Below are 19,610 nucleotides of genomic sequence, written 5' to 3'. Positions count from 1 at the left end.
GTATGTCATCCCTGCTGGACAAGCTGGTAACAACATAACAAATAGTACGGTGCATGCATTATTTGGGCGCAGTGCTGGCGCAAAGTAGTGATATTTAGCCCCTGAATTAGTCGTGGGTGTGTTTTTTAAATAAATTAGACCAATGTGTCCCATTCCTTTTAAGAGCCATTGGTGCCCTTTGAACCTTGGTGCATGTGTTAGTTAAATGACAGACATTATAAATAATGTGATTTATTAATAATGTGACTTGTATTCTTAAGCATTACAGAGACACGGTGGTCTGTGTGTGCTGTGCATCCTTGTGTCAGAGTTCACTTTTCACTTAGACAGATGAATAAAGCGGTGCAAATAGCTTCGAGACACTCAGAGAGAGTATTTGAAGACATAATGTAATAAAGCGTAGGCTGCTACTAATTGAAATAAATGCATCGTTTCTTTCTCCACTCCTTTTCTCCTCACTGCCTGTCTCCGTGCAAAAGAACACACACCGAGGCACTTACCCAATGCATTATATTAATAAGCTTACCCAGATCATTATTGTTGTAACCTCAGAAATGTCACCTACCATGTTGAACATGCGTGCTATTGTGATGAAATTCGATGGATTTAGATTTTTGATGAATACTTTGGGGATGGTCTTTGTGCAAAGCGCGGTTGGATGTCGTTATGACGACCACCTACATTGAGGGGGTTCTACCTAGAGTGAAAAACCAGCTCAGTGGCCTTGTGGGTAGAGTGTCCTCCCTGAGCCTGGGAGGTCGGGGTTCGATCCCTGGCCGGGTCATACCAAAGAATCTGAAAATTGCGACCCAATGCCTCCCTGCTTGGCACTCAAGGGATGGATTGGGGGTGAATCCATCCGGCATTCCGTGCGACATCATGTTCAGACGGTGTACTTGCACATCATGTCCAGGGGGTATACGTGTACATCACATCTCCTCCTGTGGCCTCACGCTACAGAAACAGGAGATATAGGCTCCTGCCCTATGGACCTCATGGCTCGGAATTTCGGCTAACTTGCCTAGAGTGAAAAACGAAGTAGCTGGTCCTAGAGTCGAGTCAGTACCATGCAGAGGATAAGCGCCATTATCTACTTCTACTTTGAAAGTCAAGCTATCCCACCTGAAACATGTACAGCTTGGTACAGTATGGAAACTGTACTGTTGCAGAGTGTAAATCACTGCAGAGGGTGGTGAAAACTGCACAGCGTATTATAGGCTCCTCATTACCATCGATTGAGTCCATCCACAAACAGTGCTGCCGGCCTAAGGCCCTCAGCATCATCAAGGATGCCTCCCACCCCAACAACAGACTGTTCCACCCCTCCCATTCACAGGCAAAAGGGCTACAGATGTAAAAAAAAGAGAAAAGGCCGCACACTCGTAGCCACGATGCTGTATATTTATTAGTATGAAAAAAAGGGCTACAGATGCCTCAAGACCTCAACCACCAGATCCAGAAACAGCTTTAATTCTTTCCCCTCAGTCATTATTCTCTTGAACTCTTTGACCAAGAGATAGTAACAGTTCAATGACAAAATAAAATCCATCCATCCATCATCCCCCTTCCTCCGGGAATGACAGGGCTAGACATGCAAAGCACCATGTCAGGAGTAACAGACCAGTGTGTTGTATGTTGTGACGTGCATGGCTGCAGGGGTCAGCTATTTCAAGTGCAGCCCAGCCATACTGACAACTTGCTAAATCAATTACAGTCCCATGGCAGGCAGCATCCTTGACCGGTGCTAATGTCTCTCGCGCTTGCTCTCTAATGTCATGTCAATGGGTGTGTGTGTGTGTGTGTGTGTGTGTGTGTGTGTGTGTGTGTGTGTGTGTGTGTGTGTGTGTGTGTGTTTGTTGTTTTAAGAAATAATGGAGTTGCATCAAGGAAGGAACATTTTGGGGGTAAGGCTTTGGCAGGTAATCTAGGAAGTGGTCAATGAGTCATGGTAGATGAGTATTGATGAGTATTGGACTGGACAGGTATTCATTTAAGCCAACCTGTGAAATTCTCGATCAAACTAATCGATGCGTCGTTTACGACGCATTCGTTTATGATTTGTTTGCTAACTAATCGATGCTGAATCATATATTTAGTTTCTATTACTTACTTTTGTGATTTAATTTAGTCAGTTACTGCGAGAGTGGTGCTAGTGGTCTAGAGTGGTGCTAGTGGTCTAGAGTGGTGCTTGTGGTCTAGAGTGGTGCTAGTGGTCTAGAGTGGTGCTTGTGGTCTAGAGTGGTGCTAGTGGTCTAGAGTGGTGCTAGTGGTCTAGAGTGGTGCTAGTGGTCTAGAGTGGTGCTAGTGGTCTAGAGTGGTGCTTGTGGTCTAGAGTGGTGCTAGTGGTCTAGAGTGGTGCTAGTGGTCTAGAGTGGTGCTAGTGGTCTAGAGTGGTGCTAGTGGTCTAGAGTGGTGCTAGTGGTCTAGAGTGGTGCTAGTGGTCTAGAGTGGTGCTAGTGGTCTAGAGTGGTGCTTGTGGTCTAGAGTGGTGCTAGTGCCTAGTGGTCTAGCCAACACCAACTCGGGACTCCTGGATCGCTGCCCTCCACCCTCAGGTTCTTGAGCTCTACGGTGTTGTTAGCTAAGCCGTCACGCCGCAGTGCGTCCACAGTACGTAGGTGGTACGCTTCTTTCCCCTCCTGGCTTTGGCCAGGGTTGGCTCCCATAGAGTCCATTTACTTGCCTCAAGTTCTGGTAAATTAACTTTATTTGATTAACTTATATTGTCCTACTAAATATAACTGTGGTACACAGATTTGTATGAAGTCAAAATAGTACACTTTCATTTGAAGGAGTTGAAGTTAATGTTTGCCATTGCTACATGACATTTAGTGTAGGCTAATTGTAACATTCTATTAAAAACCGGTAAGTTAAGGTACAGGTGAACTTGAAAATGTTGGAAGTATAAATAGTAGGCTACTGTTATTGGCAGCCACGTATAATGTGTCCCTTTGACCACATAGTAATAAGTGGTCATAAAACATAATAATAGTTCCACGTCTTCCAAATATTTAAAATAGAATCTCCAGACGTTTGTTCTGCCCGTAGTTTGTTACACATTCATCTTTTCCCATGTTATGCTTCTGTTTTTGGCCACAGTGTAAACTATGAGGGGGTCGACCGGAGACAGACTGTGTGTGTGTGTGTGTGTGTGTGTGTGTGTGTGTGTGTGTGTGTGTGTGTGTGTGTGTGTGTGTGTGTGTGTGTGTGTGTGTGTGTGTGTGTGTGTGTGTGTGTGTGCTCGTGCGTGTGTGTGTGTGTGTGTGTGTGTGTGTGTGTGTGTCTTGAACAACAGGGCATGATAACAAAACAGACTGGCACCGTCTTTGGGGGGCCTTCGGGTTGGAGATTGTGCGTCAGAATTCAGAACAATTTGTCCTCGACTGCCCCTCTATCACTCACACACACAGTCGAAAAATGCATAGTACACGCACATACACACACGCACACACACACACGCGCGTCCAAGACACACACAAGCCGTTGCAGCTGACTTCTCCTTATCGAAACGTTCCATTCACTTCCCTGTAAACATCCTCTAAGGTTGGCAGGTGAATACACAACCCCTCCCCCGCCCTGCCCACACACACGCACGCATTCACGCACGCACGCACACACACACACACACACACACACACACACACACACACACACACACACACACACACACACACACACACACACACACACACACGATTTGTGTAATGTGTTGTTATGTCATTTTATTGTTATGTTTCATGTGGTTCAGGATACCAAAGACCTTTTTTATTGGCCATGACCAGACAGACAGTAAAGTTTTGTTATATTAAATGTTATAATATTACATTCTGTGTGCACTATAGGCTCCCAGGAGTCGGACAGCTCTCAGACGGCTAAGAAGGACATGCTGGTCGCTCTGAGGGCCAGACAGGACGCCTTGGAAGAAACGCTGCGGCAGAGACTGGACGAGCTCAAGAACATCTGCATCAGAGAGGCCGTAAGACAGCACGCACGTCACACACACACACACACACACACACACATATACAGCATATAGATCCATGCCTCGCAGCGGCTGCAGCCAGGTGCTCCGAGCCTTTGATTAGACAGCGGTCTGTTATAGAGCGGAGCGGTCATTATCCAGGAATAACACACCACTGAATTCGGCGATTGACCCATCACAATCAAGCATTCAACCAAGCTGTGTAATAAATATATATACAGTATGTGAAAGCGGGTGTTGAGGAGTACAGCCATCCACCTGATGCATTGTTTCCAACTCCATCATGCAGGAGTTGACGGGGAAGCTCCCCAAGGAGTATCCTCTGGACCCCGGCGAGGAACCCCCCACCGTGAAGAGGAAGATCGGCACCGCCTTCAAAGTGGACGAACAGAAGCTCCAGCCAAAGGGAGAGGTGAGAAGAGAACCCACACAGCCACTTACTGCACTCCTTCCTCCTACGCACAATGACTGGTTGCTAGCTGCCCTTATTACTTTCTGTATTCTCTCTCCTCATATTTGTAATGCTTGCCTACAGTGACCAATAGCCTGGGAAGCATTCATTTTTCAGGGTTCATGATCCGGTTGGGACGAGCGGGTGATATCTTACGTCATGTTGTAGTCGCTGGTTTGTTGTAATCATTTTAGGGCCTACCCAATAAAGGCCTTGATGCTGCCTATGGATCCGACTAGTTTCTTCAATTACTTCTTGGAATAGTTTGTTTGGTATATCCAGCTTTTATTCCAACTCATAGTGACGGGCTCTGAAACAATATATATATATAGTCAAAGATTTGCGCAACATTTTCACAATCTTTCAAAAAATAGTAGATCTACAAGCTCGTAGCGCGGCACTCGGTTTCAGTATAACATAATGATTAAAAACACCAAAAGGGGTTCCCGTCCTGAATGCGGTGAATGTATACATAGTGCTGCCCCGGCCGGGCCTTGTGTTAGTTCAGTAGTAACCGTGTTCAAAGAAAGGCAGAACACGCTACCCTGTACTTTTATAGCCGCGGCGTCACTGCCTTCGCAGAGGACGCTTTTAGGTTTGGACTGCATCTAAATGGCAGTGGGAGACAGTGGGAGGCAGTGGGAGACAGTGGGAGGCAGTGGGAGGCAGTGGGAGACAGTGGGAGGCAGTGGGAGGCAGTGGGACACAGTGGGAGGCAGTGTGACTGAGGTGACGCTCTTTGATCCGACATCACTCGTTAAGTCAGCGGAGGATGTGGGATCGAAAAGCCACAGCACTGAGATGTCTGGTTGGAAGGCCTGTGAATGGAGCCTGTGCTCCATCTCTCTCTGGTTCTCTCTTTCTTTCTCTCTCTCTCTGGTTCTCTCTCTCTGGAATAAATCTGGGGAATTGCACTTGTGTCCTTGTATATATATAAGAGAAATGCTGTCTATACTGAACTGCTTTTTCCAAATCAAATAAATATTATTAAAAAAAAGAAATCTGTCAGAGATAGATATACATCCATATAGGAGACATTAGCTTTATACTTTAGAAAGTTGACTCTCTCTCTCTGAGTCTCTCTCTCTGTCTCTTTCTCTCTCTCTCTCCTCTCAATTTGAGCCACGGTTAGATTTTCCAGAGCTGCAGAACTTCTAAAAATAGGCTGTCTGTGTTCTCACCACAGGAAGTGGTGATAGTAGGATTGTGGCTGTGTGTGCGTGTGTGTGTGTGTGTGTGTGTGTGTGTGTGCGTGTGTGTGTGCATGCATGCACATGTCTTTCTGTGATATGATTTTTCACACTAATAGTTGTCTGTGTCCAGAGACTCCAGACTCCAGTGTGTATTGAATGCAACGTAGAGTTTGTTTTCTCTTCCTTATCCATTAAAGGCGTTGCATCTAAAGCCCTGGCATTAATCTTGGTTCCCTGTGCTGCCTGATGTACTACTTGTACCCTGATGTACTCGTTGTACCCTGATGTACTCGTTGTACCCTGATGTACTCGTTGTACCCTAATGTAATAGTTGTACCCTGATGTACTCGTTGTACCCTGATGTACTCGTTGTACCCTGATGTACTCATTGTACCCTGATGTACTATTTGTACCCTGATGTACTCATTGTACCCTGATGTACTCGTTGTACCCTGATGTACTCGTTGTACCCTGATGTACTCATTGTACCCTGATGTACTCGTTGTACCCTGATGTACTCATTGTACCCTGATGTACTCATTGTACCCTGATGTACTCGTTGTACCCTGATGTACTCGTTGTACCCTGATGTACTCGTTGTACCCTGATGTACTCATTGTACCCTGATGTACTCATTGTACCCTGATGTACTCGTTGTACCCTGATGTACTCATTGTACCCTGATGTACTCATTGTACCCTGATGTACTCATTGTACCCTGATGTACTCATTGTACCCTGATGTACTCGTTGTACCCTGATGTACTCATTGTACCCTGATGTACTCATTGTACCCTGATGTACTCGTTGTACCCTGATGTACTCATTGTACCCTGATGTACTCATTGTACCCTGATGTACTCATTGTACCCTGATGTACTCGTTGTACCCTGATGTACTCATTGTACCCTGATGTACTACTTGTACCCTGATGTACTCATTGTACCCTGATGTACTCATTGTACCCTGATGTACTCATTGTACCCTGATGTACTCATTGTACCCTGATGTACTCGTTGTACCCTGATGTACTCATTGTACCCTGATGTACTCATTGTACCCTGATGTACTCGTTGTACCCTGATGTACTCATTGTACCCTGATGTACTCGTTGTACCCTGATGTACTCGTTGTACCCTGATGTACTCATTGTACCCTGATGTACTCATTGTACCCTGATGTACTCATTGTACCCTGATGTACTCGTTGTACCCTGATGTACTAGTTTTTTCTTTTTTTAAGCTTAAGCAGATACAGGCTATGAGAAAAATACATTCAAAGAGCCTATCAATGATCTGCAGCTACTCAGTCAGGCGTACAGTATGTGTAAACTGAATGTTGGATGAATGACAGTCTTTGTGGGATTACAGTCACATATTGAGGAGCTGTTTGTTCAGCCTCTTCTTGAAGGCGTGAACACTGCTAGATGTAATGTCTCCAACAACCCTGATGTTGTACCCTGATGTACTCATTGTACCCTTGTACCCTGATGTACTTGTTGTACCCTGATATACTTGTTGTACCCTGACTTACTTTACCCTTTTTAGCTGTGAAAATGTTCACCATTTTTCTGCACTGGTTTCTGCTTTGGGGGCAACTGGCAACCCACACATTGGGTGGGGTGACAAATGTTAGACGCTAGGGGGAGTAGTCGCCACCGTCTAAACATGAATCTAAAAACGTGCTGCGCGTTGCCTAGGAGACAGGCTTAACAGCCGACCCTTCTGGCCCGGGTTCAACATTCAACCGGAAGGGAAAAGAAAAAAATGATTTAATTTCCCAAGTAAACTTAAGGCTCTGCAGACAGTGCATATATATTTACCAGGCATGACTCCAAATCCAAGCATCACTCAACAAAAAATTTATAAAATGTATTAAATCCTCCACGAGGATAGATGGGTGTAGAACCGTACAAAAACCGCGCCAGATGTCCTAAAATTCGACTTATAACCGCATAAACCCGCATATACCCGAAGTATATGCGGGGCACACTCTACAGATCTCGCTTATAGCGCCACCTAGGCACACACACACACAAGCAGGAGCCACACTGGCTGTAGGATGAAGGCAATGCTAGCGAGAGAGGGATTCCTGTTGACTGAGGTAGTCCAGTAAAATGTTGACCTAAAGGGACTACATCATCGCCCCGTCTCTCCAGAGACAAGTGAAACCATGTGTGTGTGTGTGTGTGTGTGTGTGTGTGTGTGTGTGTGTGTGTGTGTGTGTGTGTGTGTGTGTGTGTGTGTGTGTGTGTGACGTGTGTGTGTGTGTGTGTGTGTGTGTGTGTGTGTGTGTGTGTGTGTGTGTGCAGTACGTGCACATGTGTCACAGAAGGGCCACTGGGTGATTTCTTTATCTAGAATCACATTTAAAGCTATGCTCTGTTGTTATAATAACCTGCTCTGGAACTCAGGTCACAGAGTCAGTCAAACACACACATGCAGGCACGCACGCACGCACGCACGCATGCACGCACACACACACACGCACGCACACACACACACACACACACACACACACACACACACACACACACACACACACACACACACACACACACACACACACACACACGCGCATGCACGCACACACACATGGCATTTGTGGAAAAAGTACTCAATTGTTCTAATTGACATTGGGCGAGTTAAATGTATGATCACAGATCACCTCAGATGATATCGGACGAGATAAGGGTTTATAATGATTTTTACCGGCTCTTGGTGTCATTGTCGCCCGGCAACGCTTTCCTTCCACGTTGGTGATGTCATCGATCATTTTCCTTCATCCAGTCTATCTTTAGCGACAATCTAAAGCGTTTCTATTGGAATTGATGTTCAGATACAGGTGATCATACAAAACAAACATGTTTTACGTTACGAGCTCAATAAAAAAAAATTGCGACCTCTTGCAATATATTGCAAGAGATGATATCACGATATCTGTAACTGAAAATGAAAAAATAAATAACCATAAAAGGCATAAATCTGTAATTATGTATTTATTCCAAAATCTTACAAGGTTTTTTGTGTCACAAGCTGGCCAATAAGTACATGAATCTGTCCTCCTCCAAACAGTAAAACACTGACTGTAAGTACATGGATCTGTCCTCCTCCAAACAGTAAGACACTGACTGCAACTTGTCCACAACAACGAGCAGCCTTCTACTATACTAGTACTAGCCTAAATAACCAATATCACCATATTGGGAGCACGATACGATATTGTGATATATCGTGATGTCGATATATCGTCCCACCCCTTCAAAGGAGTTGTGTGTGTGTGTGTGTGTGTGTGTGTGTGTGTGTGTGTGTGTGTGTGTGTGTGTGTGTGTGTGTGTTTGTGGGGGTGGGGGGGGTGTTTGACGAAGGGCTGTTGTTATCTTTGGGGGACACGGAGAGTCTCCACAGAGAAATATCCAATAAGACAGTGGGAAAGCGGTGGGCTGCAGTATTCTAAGATAAATGGTTTCCTCAATGTGTTATTGCTGGCAAAGCTCCAGGTCCAGTATGTGTCTTATAAGTAAGAGTGTGTTACGTGGGAGAGTTATCGTGTGAACGCTTGGGTTTTCAGCACGGCGTTGCTTGTATTGGCTTGTATGCTATATGCATGCACACACTCTTGGCTTGTGGAGCTAAATATGTGAGAGGTACCGTTTATGACCTACAAAACTCGGAACTGATGTTGTTGTGTGTGTGTGTGTGCGTGTGTCTTTGAATAAAATATTCTTTCAGAGCGAACGTTTTTTACCTCAAATCTTTTCTTCTGGGGGGTCCCTGGAACAACATATTTTGAGATTGGGATCCGGGGCCATGCAATTACATATAATTCCTGGGATCCTTGACATGAAAAAGTTTGAGAACCACTGACATAGAAACATTCAAAGGTTTTTCAGACATTTTGTAGAATCAGTTCTCAGGTCTAAATGGGGGCTAACGCAGTGATAAACACATGAATCCGTTGGTTGCATTCCAGGAGGAAGAACTGGAGCGCTTGGAGAAGGAGTTCGCCATCCAGTCTCAGATCACGGAGGCGGCGCGGCGGCTGGCCAGCGACCCCCACGTGGGCAGCAAGAAGCTCAAGAAGCAGCGCAAGACGTCCTACCTGAACGCCCTCAAGAAGCTGCAGGACATCGAGAACTCCATCAACGAGCACCGCGTGCGCTCCGGCAAGAAGCCCACGCAGCGCGCCTCACTCATCATAGAGGGTAAAAGCAGTGCTTCTCAACCCCTACATCTACTACTATAGACACCCTAACACATCTATATCTACCACTAGACACATATCTAGGACAGTGCATGGTTTACATTTCAACCCTTTTTCATATCAAGGCCCATTATTTATTCTGCATTTAAGCCACGTACGGCCCACCATTTGATGACATTTAGCCCCTCTCAGACCCAAAACGAAAGAATATGTCCACAATGTGTTGACTTCGGTACCACATACTGTAGGAGAGATAATAACAGGCAAACGGTCTAAACCAACAATTCCTCTACATTCTCTAACTTTGCAGAGAAGAGAAGGAGAGAGACCCACACACTGCCTCTTGCTGGTTCAAGAGTCAAAGCAACGTTTCGGCCTTGTGGCCATCTGTTACTCTGCTACCAACGCACCTGCTGAAAATTATACAGGGTGTGGAAGTCTTCTCTCTATAACTCTTGAGAGAGTAAATTGTTTGATTTTACGCTCTCAAGAGCGCCGTACATCAAATATAGGCAAATATAGTTCATATAATGCAGTATATTTTCAAATCAAGGCCCATTATTTATTCAGCATTTGAGCCACGGACCACCATTTCATGACATTTAGCTGTGGACCACCTGGAACCCGCTTAAGGACCACTGGCGGTCCCTGGACCACTAGTTGAAAACCACTGATATAATCCTGGTGTAACCCGTGCAGAACCACTTGCCTTCTAACCCCAGTATTCAATACTCTCTCCCACAGAGGCAGAACCTTCTAACCCCAGTATTCTATACTCTCTCCCACAGAGGCAAACATTGGTTCTGAAGACAGCTCTCTGTCCGATGCCCTGGTGTTAGATGATGGTGAGAAATTCGTCCCTTCCATGTCTGATGATTTTTGTACTTTTTCTGTTTTGTATGTGTCTATGGAGTTAACATTACTTTAATCTACTATCAGGTGTGGTTAGAATATTGAAATAATTTCTTCCTGGAAGCTGAAAGCCTTTGAGTAAAAAAAAAGGCCCAATCGAAATACCACCACGTTAGTGACATCACATGATCCCCTCCCCTAACCCCTCCCCCTTTATCATACAACAGCTTCAGTTCAGGTGGATCACCACCCACCAGGCAAACCAGGCCTACTTAATGAACTGGCATAAAAACATTCTTTTATCACTTTCTGTACACTTTTTTGAAAAAAAATCTTTCTCCCAGTTTGTAATCATAGTACCTGATGATCATGTTTTAGGGGGGAAATGTCCCACGCTGTGGGAAATGTCACAGCGTTCCATTTTTAAGATAAGCTCATGTAAAGATAACAAAAACAAAACCAGATGAACACATTTTAAGGAAGGCTACACTTGGCATCTCCCTCTGTAACAAAAATGCACTTACTATGGTAACCTAACCCGGCGACGTACGTACTCTCCATCTCAGATGACCCCCAGGTGACCGGGACCCGGGAAAAAGCAGATCTACAAGCTCTGAGCATGTAGATCTGCTTTTTTTTCAACAGCTAAAGTTTAAAATACTGGTTAAAGTGGTTGTAACAAAAATACAATGTAACCTAACCTGGCGACGTGCTCTCCCATCTCAGACGACCCCCACGTGACCGGAACCCCCACGTTCTCGCCCGTAGCGTCCCCAGCCAAGGGCCTCCCTCCCCGGCCGCCGTCGTCTCACAGCAGGCCCCCTCCCCCGCAGTCCCTGGACGGCCTGCACAGGCACCTGCACTACGCAACGCGCAGCGAGTACGACAAGTCGCCCATCAAGCCCAAGATGTGGAGCGAGTCGTCGCTCGACGAGCCCTATGAGAAGGCGAAGAAACGCTCCTCGCACTCCAGGTAAGAGCGTCTGGAAATCAGTATGCAGAATAACACTTTACGTCTTTAGGTTTTATTTCCAGAGAACGGTGGAACAGTCTCCCAACAGTACCACAACACATTAACCTTTCTAGTTTGTCTAACTTTATTTGAATACATTTACGTAATAGCTTTATGTGAAAAATGAAAAACTCAATACAAAGGGAGGGATAGAGAGAGAGAGGGAGGGGGGGGGGTGCGAATGCATAAAGTGAGTGGCAAATCGAGTGGCAAAGTGAGTTTAACTGTCAATCAGATAGGACTTTTCTGTTTGGATGTACTGTATGTGCTGTCAAGGCCAGAAAGTATTTTTTTTTGCCACTCAGTAGGTGTTCCCGCATAACTTCTGGGTATGATGATGATGTCACACACATACCCTATATATATACCATTTCTGCTGTTATCCATTGATTATTAGCAGTGTTGTGACAAACGCCCTTACATCGCGTTACGTTACATAACGTAACTACTATTTGCAGTAACTTGTAACCTAACGCTTTACATTCCCCATTCCATAACGGCATTATAGTTATTGTGCGAGCATTACCCGCGTTATGGCGTTATGTCAACTTATGTGATCAGTGAAAAGTCTCTCAGCTCCGTGAGTCTATCATACGTCTCTGTGCTGCTGACTGCAGTGCAGAGACTAGAGAGCGCTCTCTGTGTTGACAGTTTCGTTTGTGCAGTCATACTAGCCTGAGCCTCTCAGCCCACATGGCTTACACCCTAACATGATAAAAGCACGTCGCAGAAGAGGTCATTGATTGGCTAACGTAGGGACAGATTTCAGGGTAAGCCAATCAGAGACAGTCTACAGGGTGGGCGGGCTTACTGGCTTTTGTAAACAGTAACAGATTTATTCACAGACACACGAACCCTTGTAACACATACATAGATACTACACAGACAGAAATCGCCGGTAGAACGAAAATCATAATACAGTACCACACGCTAAAATGGCAAATGCGGATCATGACAGCGAGATCGGTTGCTTTGGGAGTTGGAAATTTAAACACTATTTTGATTACTTGCGACCCAAGGACGACAAAAACATTGAGGTGAAATGTAAATTGTGTGGCGGACATAAAACATTGTCCTCAGCCAAAAAAAGCAACGCAAACCTCCTAAAACACCTCAATACAGTCCATGAGGCTACGAGACTTGTGGCCATAGAAGACCAGGCTAAATCTGATGGACCAACACCACCAAAAGTTCCAAAACAGAGTCAGACAAAGATTGATTTTAAATCGCCACAGCAGCAGCATGTCACCAAGAGTCATCTTGACAAAATGATTGCAAGGTATGTTGTTGAGGAAATGCTTCCCCTCTCAACCGTGGAGTCTGTTTCTTTCAGAGCACTGGTCAGCAACATACCAGTGAAAGCAGGGCCAATGTGCAGAAAAACTTTTTCAAAATACCTGGACAGTGAATATTCAAAAATGGAAGATGAGCTCAAAAATACATTTGATAAATTGGAATATCTCTCGACCACTGCAGATATATGGACTGCAAATAACAAAAGCTTCCTTGGTGTAACTGCACATTGGATAAATCCTGAGACTACATTTGACATTTCATAATGTTAGGAGGGAGTTGTGTTTTCTCTTACTGTGCGACAGAACAAAAAACCTTCTTTTAAATCGTTTTTTATATTAATATTTTTTTAAGTAAAGTAAAGTAGTTACTTTCATAATTTCATGTAAAGTAAAGTAACAAATTACTTTTTTAGATAAGTAACGATAACTATAATTCCTTACTTTTTAAAAGTAACTTCCCCAACACTGATTATTAGTAATAATGTATACATGTAAATACTAAATAGGTTTCAAATACATAAACAACAAATATTCCTCCATGCAGTCACAGGCGTTTCCCCAGCTCGGGCAGTGCGGAGGCGGGGGGCAGCAACTCTCTGCAGAGCAGTCCCAACAGGACCCTTCCTCACTGGAGCTCCCAGTCCAGCATGCCCTCCACCCCAGACCTGAGGACCACCAGGACCCCTCACTACGTACACTCCACCAGGTCAGCCCAGCCAGACACTGAAACCGCAAGCAAAGATTTTCACATTTCCGCGCTACTAGCTTGTACTGTAGATCTGCTATTTTCCAATAGTTATAATAACTTTTTCATGTCAAGGACCCCCAAAATTATATGTAATTGGCCGCGGACCCCCATCTGAAGATATGTTGTTCCAGGGACCCCCCAGAAGCCAAGATTTGAGTTAAAATGTTCGCTTCAAATTAGGGATGTCCCGATCCGATTCCGATACAATTTCTGTGTTAGCCGATACCGATACCAGTGTCGTGATCTCGTGTTGTGTTTATGGCTATCTAGCTACCGTATATATCTCATGTTGTGTTTATAGCTATCTAGCTACCGTATATATCTCATGTTGTGTTTATAGCAGACTCCTCACTCAAATGTGCACTTGCAGTTTGGGCAACTCGAAAGCAAACTCCATATGCACTTTACTTACACTTTATTTACCTGCCATAGGGTCAACCCCTTAACCCTGTGTCGGATCGGTGGTTAGACTGGCATATTTGCTGATACCGATATGACCCGATATGACAAATAAGGGCGATACCGATACAGTATCGCAGTATAGCAGATCTACAAGCTCGTAGTGTGGCACTGATCGCTGCACTACGAGCTTGTAGATCTGCTATTTTTCAACAGCTAAAGTTAAAAATAATGGTTAAAGTAATGACCTGTACGCCTGGCTTCGTTTCTGTGGTTCTGAAGCTAACCCTTCCTCCTGGGTCCCCCCCCTTCCCCCCACACACACACACACACACAGGTCAGTGGACATCAGTCCCACCCGTCTGCACAGTCTGGCTCAGCACTTTAGGACCCGCAGCTCCAGCCTGGAGTCCCAGGGAAAGCTGCTGCCGTCCGACCCCACCGACGCACACCCCCACGCCCTGCTGGGCACTCTGGGCAGCCCCGAGTTCTTCCTGCCGGGGGGCCCCGCCGGGCGCTCCAACGGCGGCACGGACCCACTGGACGACTGCTCCTCCTGCACCAGCCACAGCAGCTCGGAGCACTACTACCCCGCCGGAGGGCCCCTGGGGGCCCCCGGCAGCAACCCCAACTACTCCACCTTGGGAGAGGACTCGCCCTCCAAGGCCCGACAGAGGCAGAGGCAACGGCACAGGTACAGGTGACAATGGCCTATGAAATGATGAATGCACCATGTCTCTGACTCTCTGTACGTCTGTACGTAACTCCAGAACCGTTTGCCCCACCAACTTCAAATTTGACACGCGTTCCACACCGTTTCTTCGTCACTGCTAAACCCCTTATCGCTAAACTTCCTTGCCTTTTTTTACTATTTTGAAAAACACTTTAGAATAGTTCAAATAGCCAATCTACAAGCTCACAACGTGTTGGTGTAGATCGGCTAGTTGAACAATTTTAATGTTTTTCAAAACAAAAAGAGAAGGGGATTAGCACTGACAAAAATAGGGCCCTTAGATTGTTATAATGGAGAGCATGTCTGGGAATACCCTAATGTCTCTAATAGAGGAGCAGGGAGACTGCTGCACAATATTGTATTAATACTTTGAGTGCCACCTTGTGGCCACATGGATTAAAGTTCTCAGTCGCCACGACTGAATTCAGTGTTTTGGATTGCATTCATAACTCATTGACTGCCAGCCCTCCCCCGTCCCTTGTTCTCCCCTTGTCAGTCTTTTTCGTGACATCTTAACTCTTGTCATGTTGCGTTTAGTTTTTTAGCTCCCCCGGACAATCGTTGACACAGATGTTCAGTAACACATCATGGGAAGCTTGTCCACTCAGATGTGTCACTTTTGCAACGCGTATATCTGACTCTCTCGTGTGTTCTCTGTGTTCTCTCTCGTCACAGGTCGGCGGGTCACCTGGGCTCGTCCAACTCGGGCTCCATGCCCAACCTGGCGGCCAAGAACGGCACGGTGGGAGGCGGGGGCGGGGTGGGGGGCAGCAGCGGCCACCATGGCGTCTACCTCCACAGCCAGAGCCAGCCGTCGTCACAGTACCGCATCAAGGAGTACCCGCTGTACGTGGAGGGCAGCAGCCCCAGCGCCGTGGTGGTGCGCAGCCTGGAGAGCGACCAGGTACAGTGGTGCTTCCGCTCAACTGGAAAACTATTGTGACCAAAACCACAACCGTTACGACGGTACAGTCGACTAAATCAATTTTACATTTAATCGACTAAAATCTTATGATATTTAGTTGATTAAAACTAGACTAACACTAAAACATTCCAGATGGCCATAATGTGACTAAAACTGAAATTAAGTTTTATTCCAAAGACTATGACTAAACTAAACTCAAAATGTGCTCACTGCGACCACCAGGAGGGCCACTACAGCGTCAAGGCCCAGTTCAAGACATCCAGCTCCTACACGGCCGGCGGCCTCTACAAGGAGACCTGGGGGGGAGGAGGAGGGGACGAGAGCGGAGGCGACAGCAGCAGCAGCGGGCGGCTCACGCCATCGCGCTCGCAAATCGTACGGACTCCCTCGCTGGGGCGAGACGGCAGCGGAGGAGGCGGAGGGGGCGGCCGGGCGGCCGTTTCGGACGAGCTGCGGTGCTGGTACCAGAGGTCCTCGGGGAGCCTCAAGGAGAGGAGCCACTCGTCGTCACACTCGGGCTCCAACAACTCGTCGGACGCAGGCTCGCAGCAGGGCACGCTGCAGGGACACGGCCAGGGCCGAGGGGGGAGCCGCGTGGGGACGCTCGCCAAGGGCTCGCCAGGTGGGTCCCATTTAAGAAACAAACGTTTTTGTTTTTGTTTTGTTTTGTTTTTTACCTCAATTGCACCCAACTTTGAACATCCAGTGGATGTTCTGTGGTCTGAAGCTTTCTGGATAATTAGGCTTAATCAAGTGCTCTGATCTGCCTGTGGACTGTGATGTCACTGTCCACTAATCTCGCCCCTCCTCCTCCCTGCACCACCCCTCCCCTATGTTTCAGCCCCTGGGGGGGCACAGAAAATCCACTGAATGTTCAACTTGTTTAGGTGAAATTGAGGTCAAAAAATGAAAAATATAAATCTATGAAAATGAATGTAATGAAACCTTTTGTTTAAAGCATTGTAGTGGTGAAACAAGTTATTTAATTATTGACACATTCATCAAAAATTGCTCTTGTTGATGTGAGGTTTAGTTAACATAACGTAATAAAGTACATTGTACATTGTATATTTACATATACAATGTATATGTAAATGTATATTTTACAATGTATATGTATATTTACTTTATGTACATATCTTTATTACCTTATTTCTCATTATTTTATGATCTAAATTACATATATTAACCGAATAATAAAAATAAGTGAAAATAGTAGTTAGTTGCACCCACCCCCGCCCAAAAAAAGCATTTGTTTTTATGTTAATTACCACTTTGTTAAGTCCTCCTTAATCAACTCAAACTCTAGTCTATACGCAAACTGTAAAACAATTAATTTTCCAAAGTAAACAAGGCAAGCTTAAAGGGCTTCTCGGCTCTGACTTTAAACTTAATAGTGGTGACCGGGAGAAAAAGGAATGCCCCGTGTGAGGCTCGAACTCACGACCTTCAGATTATGAGACTGACGCGCTGCCTACTGCGCCAACGAGGCCTGCGGAACCTGCTTTTATGTGCTCGAAACTCGATCCGCGCCTGCCCTGGAACCACCAGACAGACTACACCCTTTAAACCCTTAGAGATCACACCCCCATAAAGCAGTGGTTCTTGTGCCAAAAAATAAAATAGGGCTCAAGAAGTGTTTGAACTGTTCCTCATTTTGCTCCTGGAATCCCCTCAAAGGCCGCGGGAGGTCCCTACACCCCACTTTGAGAACCAGTGCCCTAAAGCCATACGTGAAGCATTGATGGAATTCCTCTGTCCTTCACCCCGCTGCACTCGCTATTGTGTTTGCCAGTGGGCGTGTCTGTATGTTAGTACAGGCTATAACAACATACCTATGGACAAACGTTGATATTTCACATGTCTCACGCTTTGTTTAAACTCCCCAAATCACATAAAGTACAAGTTTATATTCCTATTATTTTCCCATAATCACATAATCGATTTGCAAGACATTGAAATAATCATTTATGTTCAATAGAATGATTCATTGGGATGCACACGCAGATTAGACACACCAACGGAGCGACATGCGGAAACAACGGTCGGACATGCATGTGTTCACACTGTGCGTGCGTGCGTGTGTGCGTGCGTGCGTTCTGTGGTTTTCTCCCATGCGCTGACGGTCAGTTTTCTCCACATAGCTGCGTCTCCACACAGCCAGAGGAGTATGACACCCTCCAGTGAACACGCTGCCACGCCGACACCACCTTGCAGCCCACAGCACATCCTCAACTGGCAGAGCGGGTAAGACACGCGCACACACACACACACACACACATGCACGCGAACACACACACCCGCATACGCATGCACATGTACCCGTACACTTACAAGACTTTTTTGGGGACAAAAGTCAAAGGTCTTCTCTTAGGACGTTCCAGCTGGGCAGCAGCGTCGCAGCCCAGGCAGATGTTAATGCAGTACAGGATGATCACGCACAGCGCTATGTTAGTACAGGATGATCACGCACAGCGCTATTCTGCATCTTGTCTTCTCTGCTCCTCTCTGTCTAGAGCTAACCTAGGCATACTCACCAAGCACTGACTGCTTCTCTCTCAACTTAACACGCTGCTCTGCCGCTGTTTGACAACGACAACTCTCTTTCAACGTTTTTGTCAAATGTCGCCCCCCCCCCCTCAACCCCCCTTTGTTTTCTTATTGCTCTGATGCCCTCCTCTTATTCTGATTCCCGTTTCCTCTCTCTGCATTCATTTATTTTTATTTTCATCTCTAAACCTCTCTAACATCTTCCACCCCTAATTCCCTCCCAAACATGTCTTCTCTCTCACTGTCCTCCTCCTTACCTTATTCTTCTTCCTTTCTCTTCTGTTACTAACTCTCCTTTCCTTGTGTGTGTGTGTGTGTGTGTGTGTGTGTGTGTGTGTGTGTGTGTGTGTGTGTGTGTGTGTGTGTGTGTGTGTGTGTGTGTGTGTGTGTGTGTGTGTGTGTGTGTGTGTGTGTGTGTGTGTGTGTGTGTGTGTGCGTGCGTGTGCGTGTGCGTGAGTGTGCGACTGGGTGTGCTTGCGTGTGTGCGTACATGCGTGTGTGTGTGTGTGTGTGTGTATGTGTGTGTGTGTGTGTGTGTGCGTGTGCGTGTGTGTGTGTGTGTGCGCGCCTGTCTTTCTTTTCTCCTGGTTTAGAGGCACAGCAGACAGCTCTCCTACTGAGGATGCGAGTCAGTCTGCTCCTCAGCCCAGCTCTGATGCCTAGAGGTACTGTCTGTCTGGGCGACGCCTCCTAGAAGATAACCTAGACCGTAGGAGTCCAAAACTCAACCGCGATACCGAGAAGCAAACAGATTAACAAATTTGCACCTCATCAAACTTGTATCGACTGAGAGACCCCCCCCCCCCCCCCCCCCCAATTAAAAAAGATCTGTAGATTAAAGCTGATGTTTTCCCCATCTGCTAACATGATGTGTATGTGAGCTGTAGTGGGGGCTCAGTCTTTGGCTCTTTGGAGGGAGGCAGTATCTATCTGTGCCACACTGGCACTTTCTCTGCCTGTTCTGTATCTGGACTCTGTGCATGTGCTCTACTCTGTCATGGCTGTCACTGCTTCTCTGTGGTCCATCTCCTGCAGACACCACACTAACAGAAACACAACCCTTAACCATGTTTAACTGTAGAATAAAGACATTCTCAAAGTCTAACGATGCATTAGTAGTAGGGGTGCACGATTATGACATTTTCACCTATTTCCGATCTCCGATTATTTGCAGGGTCATATCTGCCGATACCGATTCTGACCGATTCCGATATTATACAGAGGACCACAATGGAAACAAGCCTAGGCCCTCCTGGGCTTGGCCCAAA

The 19,610-nt window shown here is 46.1% G+C and overlaps 1 protein-coding gene across 10 annotated transcripts in view; it reads left to right on the top strand.

Annotated features, from left to right (window-relative positions):
• The window catches only part of frmd4a (FERM domain containing 4A), a 169,353-nt gene that overhangs the window by 147,677 nt on the left and 2,066 nt on the right, over positions 1–19,610 (top strand). For 5 of the 10 annotated variants that reach the window (XM_083762399.1, XM_083762403.1, XM_083762400.1 and 2 more), the window contains exons 15-24: positions 3,843–3,976; positions 4,272–4,394; positions 9,598–9,829; positions 10,617–10,673; positions 11,407–11,653; positions 13,532–13,693; positions 14,472–14,834; positions 15,543–15,771; positions 16,015–16,414; positions 17,937–18,039. In XM_083762399.1, coding sequence (XP_083618525.1) covers positions 3,843–3,976; positions 4,272–4,394; positions 9,598–9,829; positions 10,617–10,673; positions 11,407–11,653; positions 13,532–13,693; positions 14,472–14,834; positions 15,543–15,771; positions 16,015–16,414; positions 17,937–18,039 — 2,050 coding nt within the window. Of the gene's footprint in view, positions 1–3,842; positions 3,977–4,271; positions 4,395–9,597; positions 9,830–10,616; positions 10,674–11,406; positions 11,654–13,531; positions 13,694–14,471; positions 14,835–15,542; positions 15,772–16,014; positions 16,415–17,936; positions 18,040–18,935; positions 19,008–19,610 lie in introns of all 10 variants that reach the window. The other 5 variants (XM_083762402.1, XM_083762401.1, XM_083762404.1 and 2 more) reach the window with 4 other exon arrangements.

The sequence above is a fragment of the Protomyctophum parallelum genome (genome assembly GCF_964188405.1).
Source record: "Protomyctophum parallelum genome assembly, chromosome: 4".
NCBI classification, from domain to species: Eukaryota; Metazoa; Chordata; class Actinopteri; order Myctophiformes; family Myctophidae; genus Protomyctophum; species Protomyctophum parallelum.
This window is presented reverse-complemented; position numbering and strand designations above follow the sequence as displayed.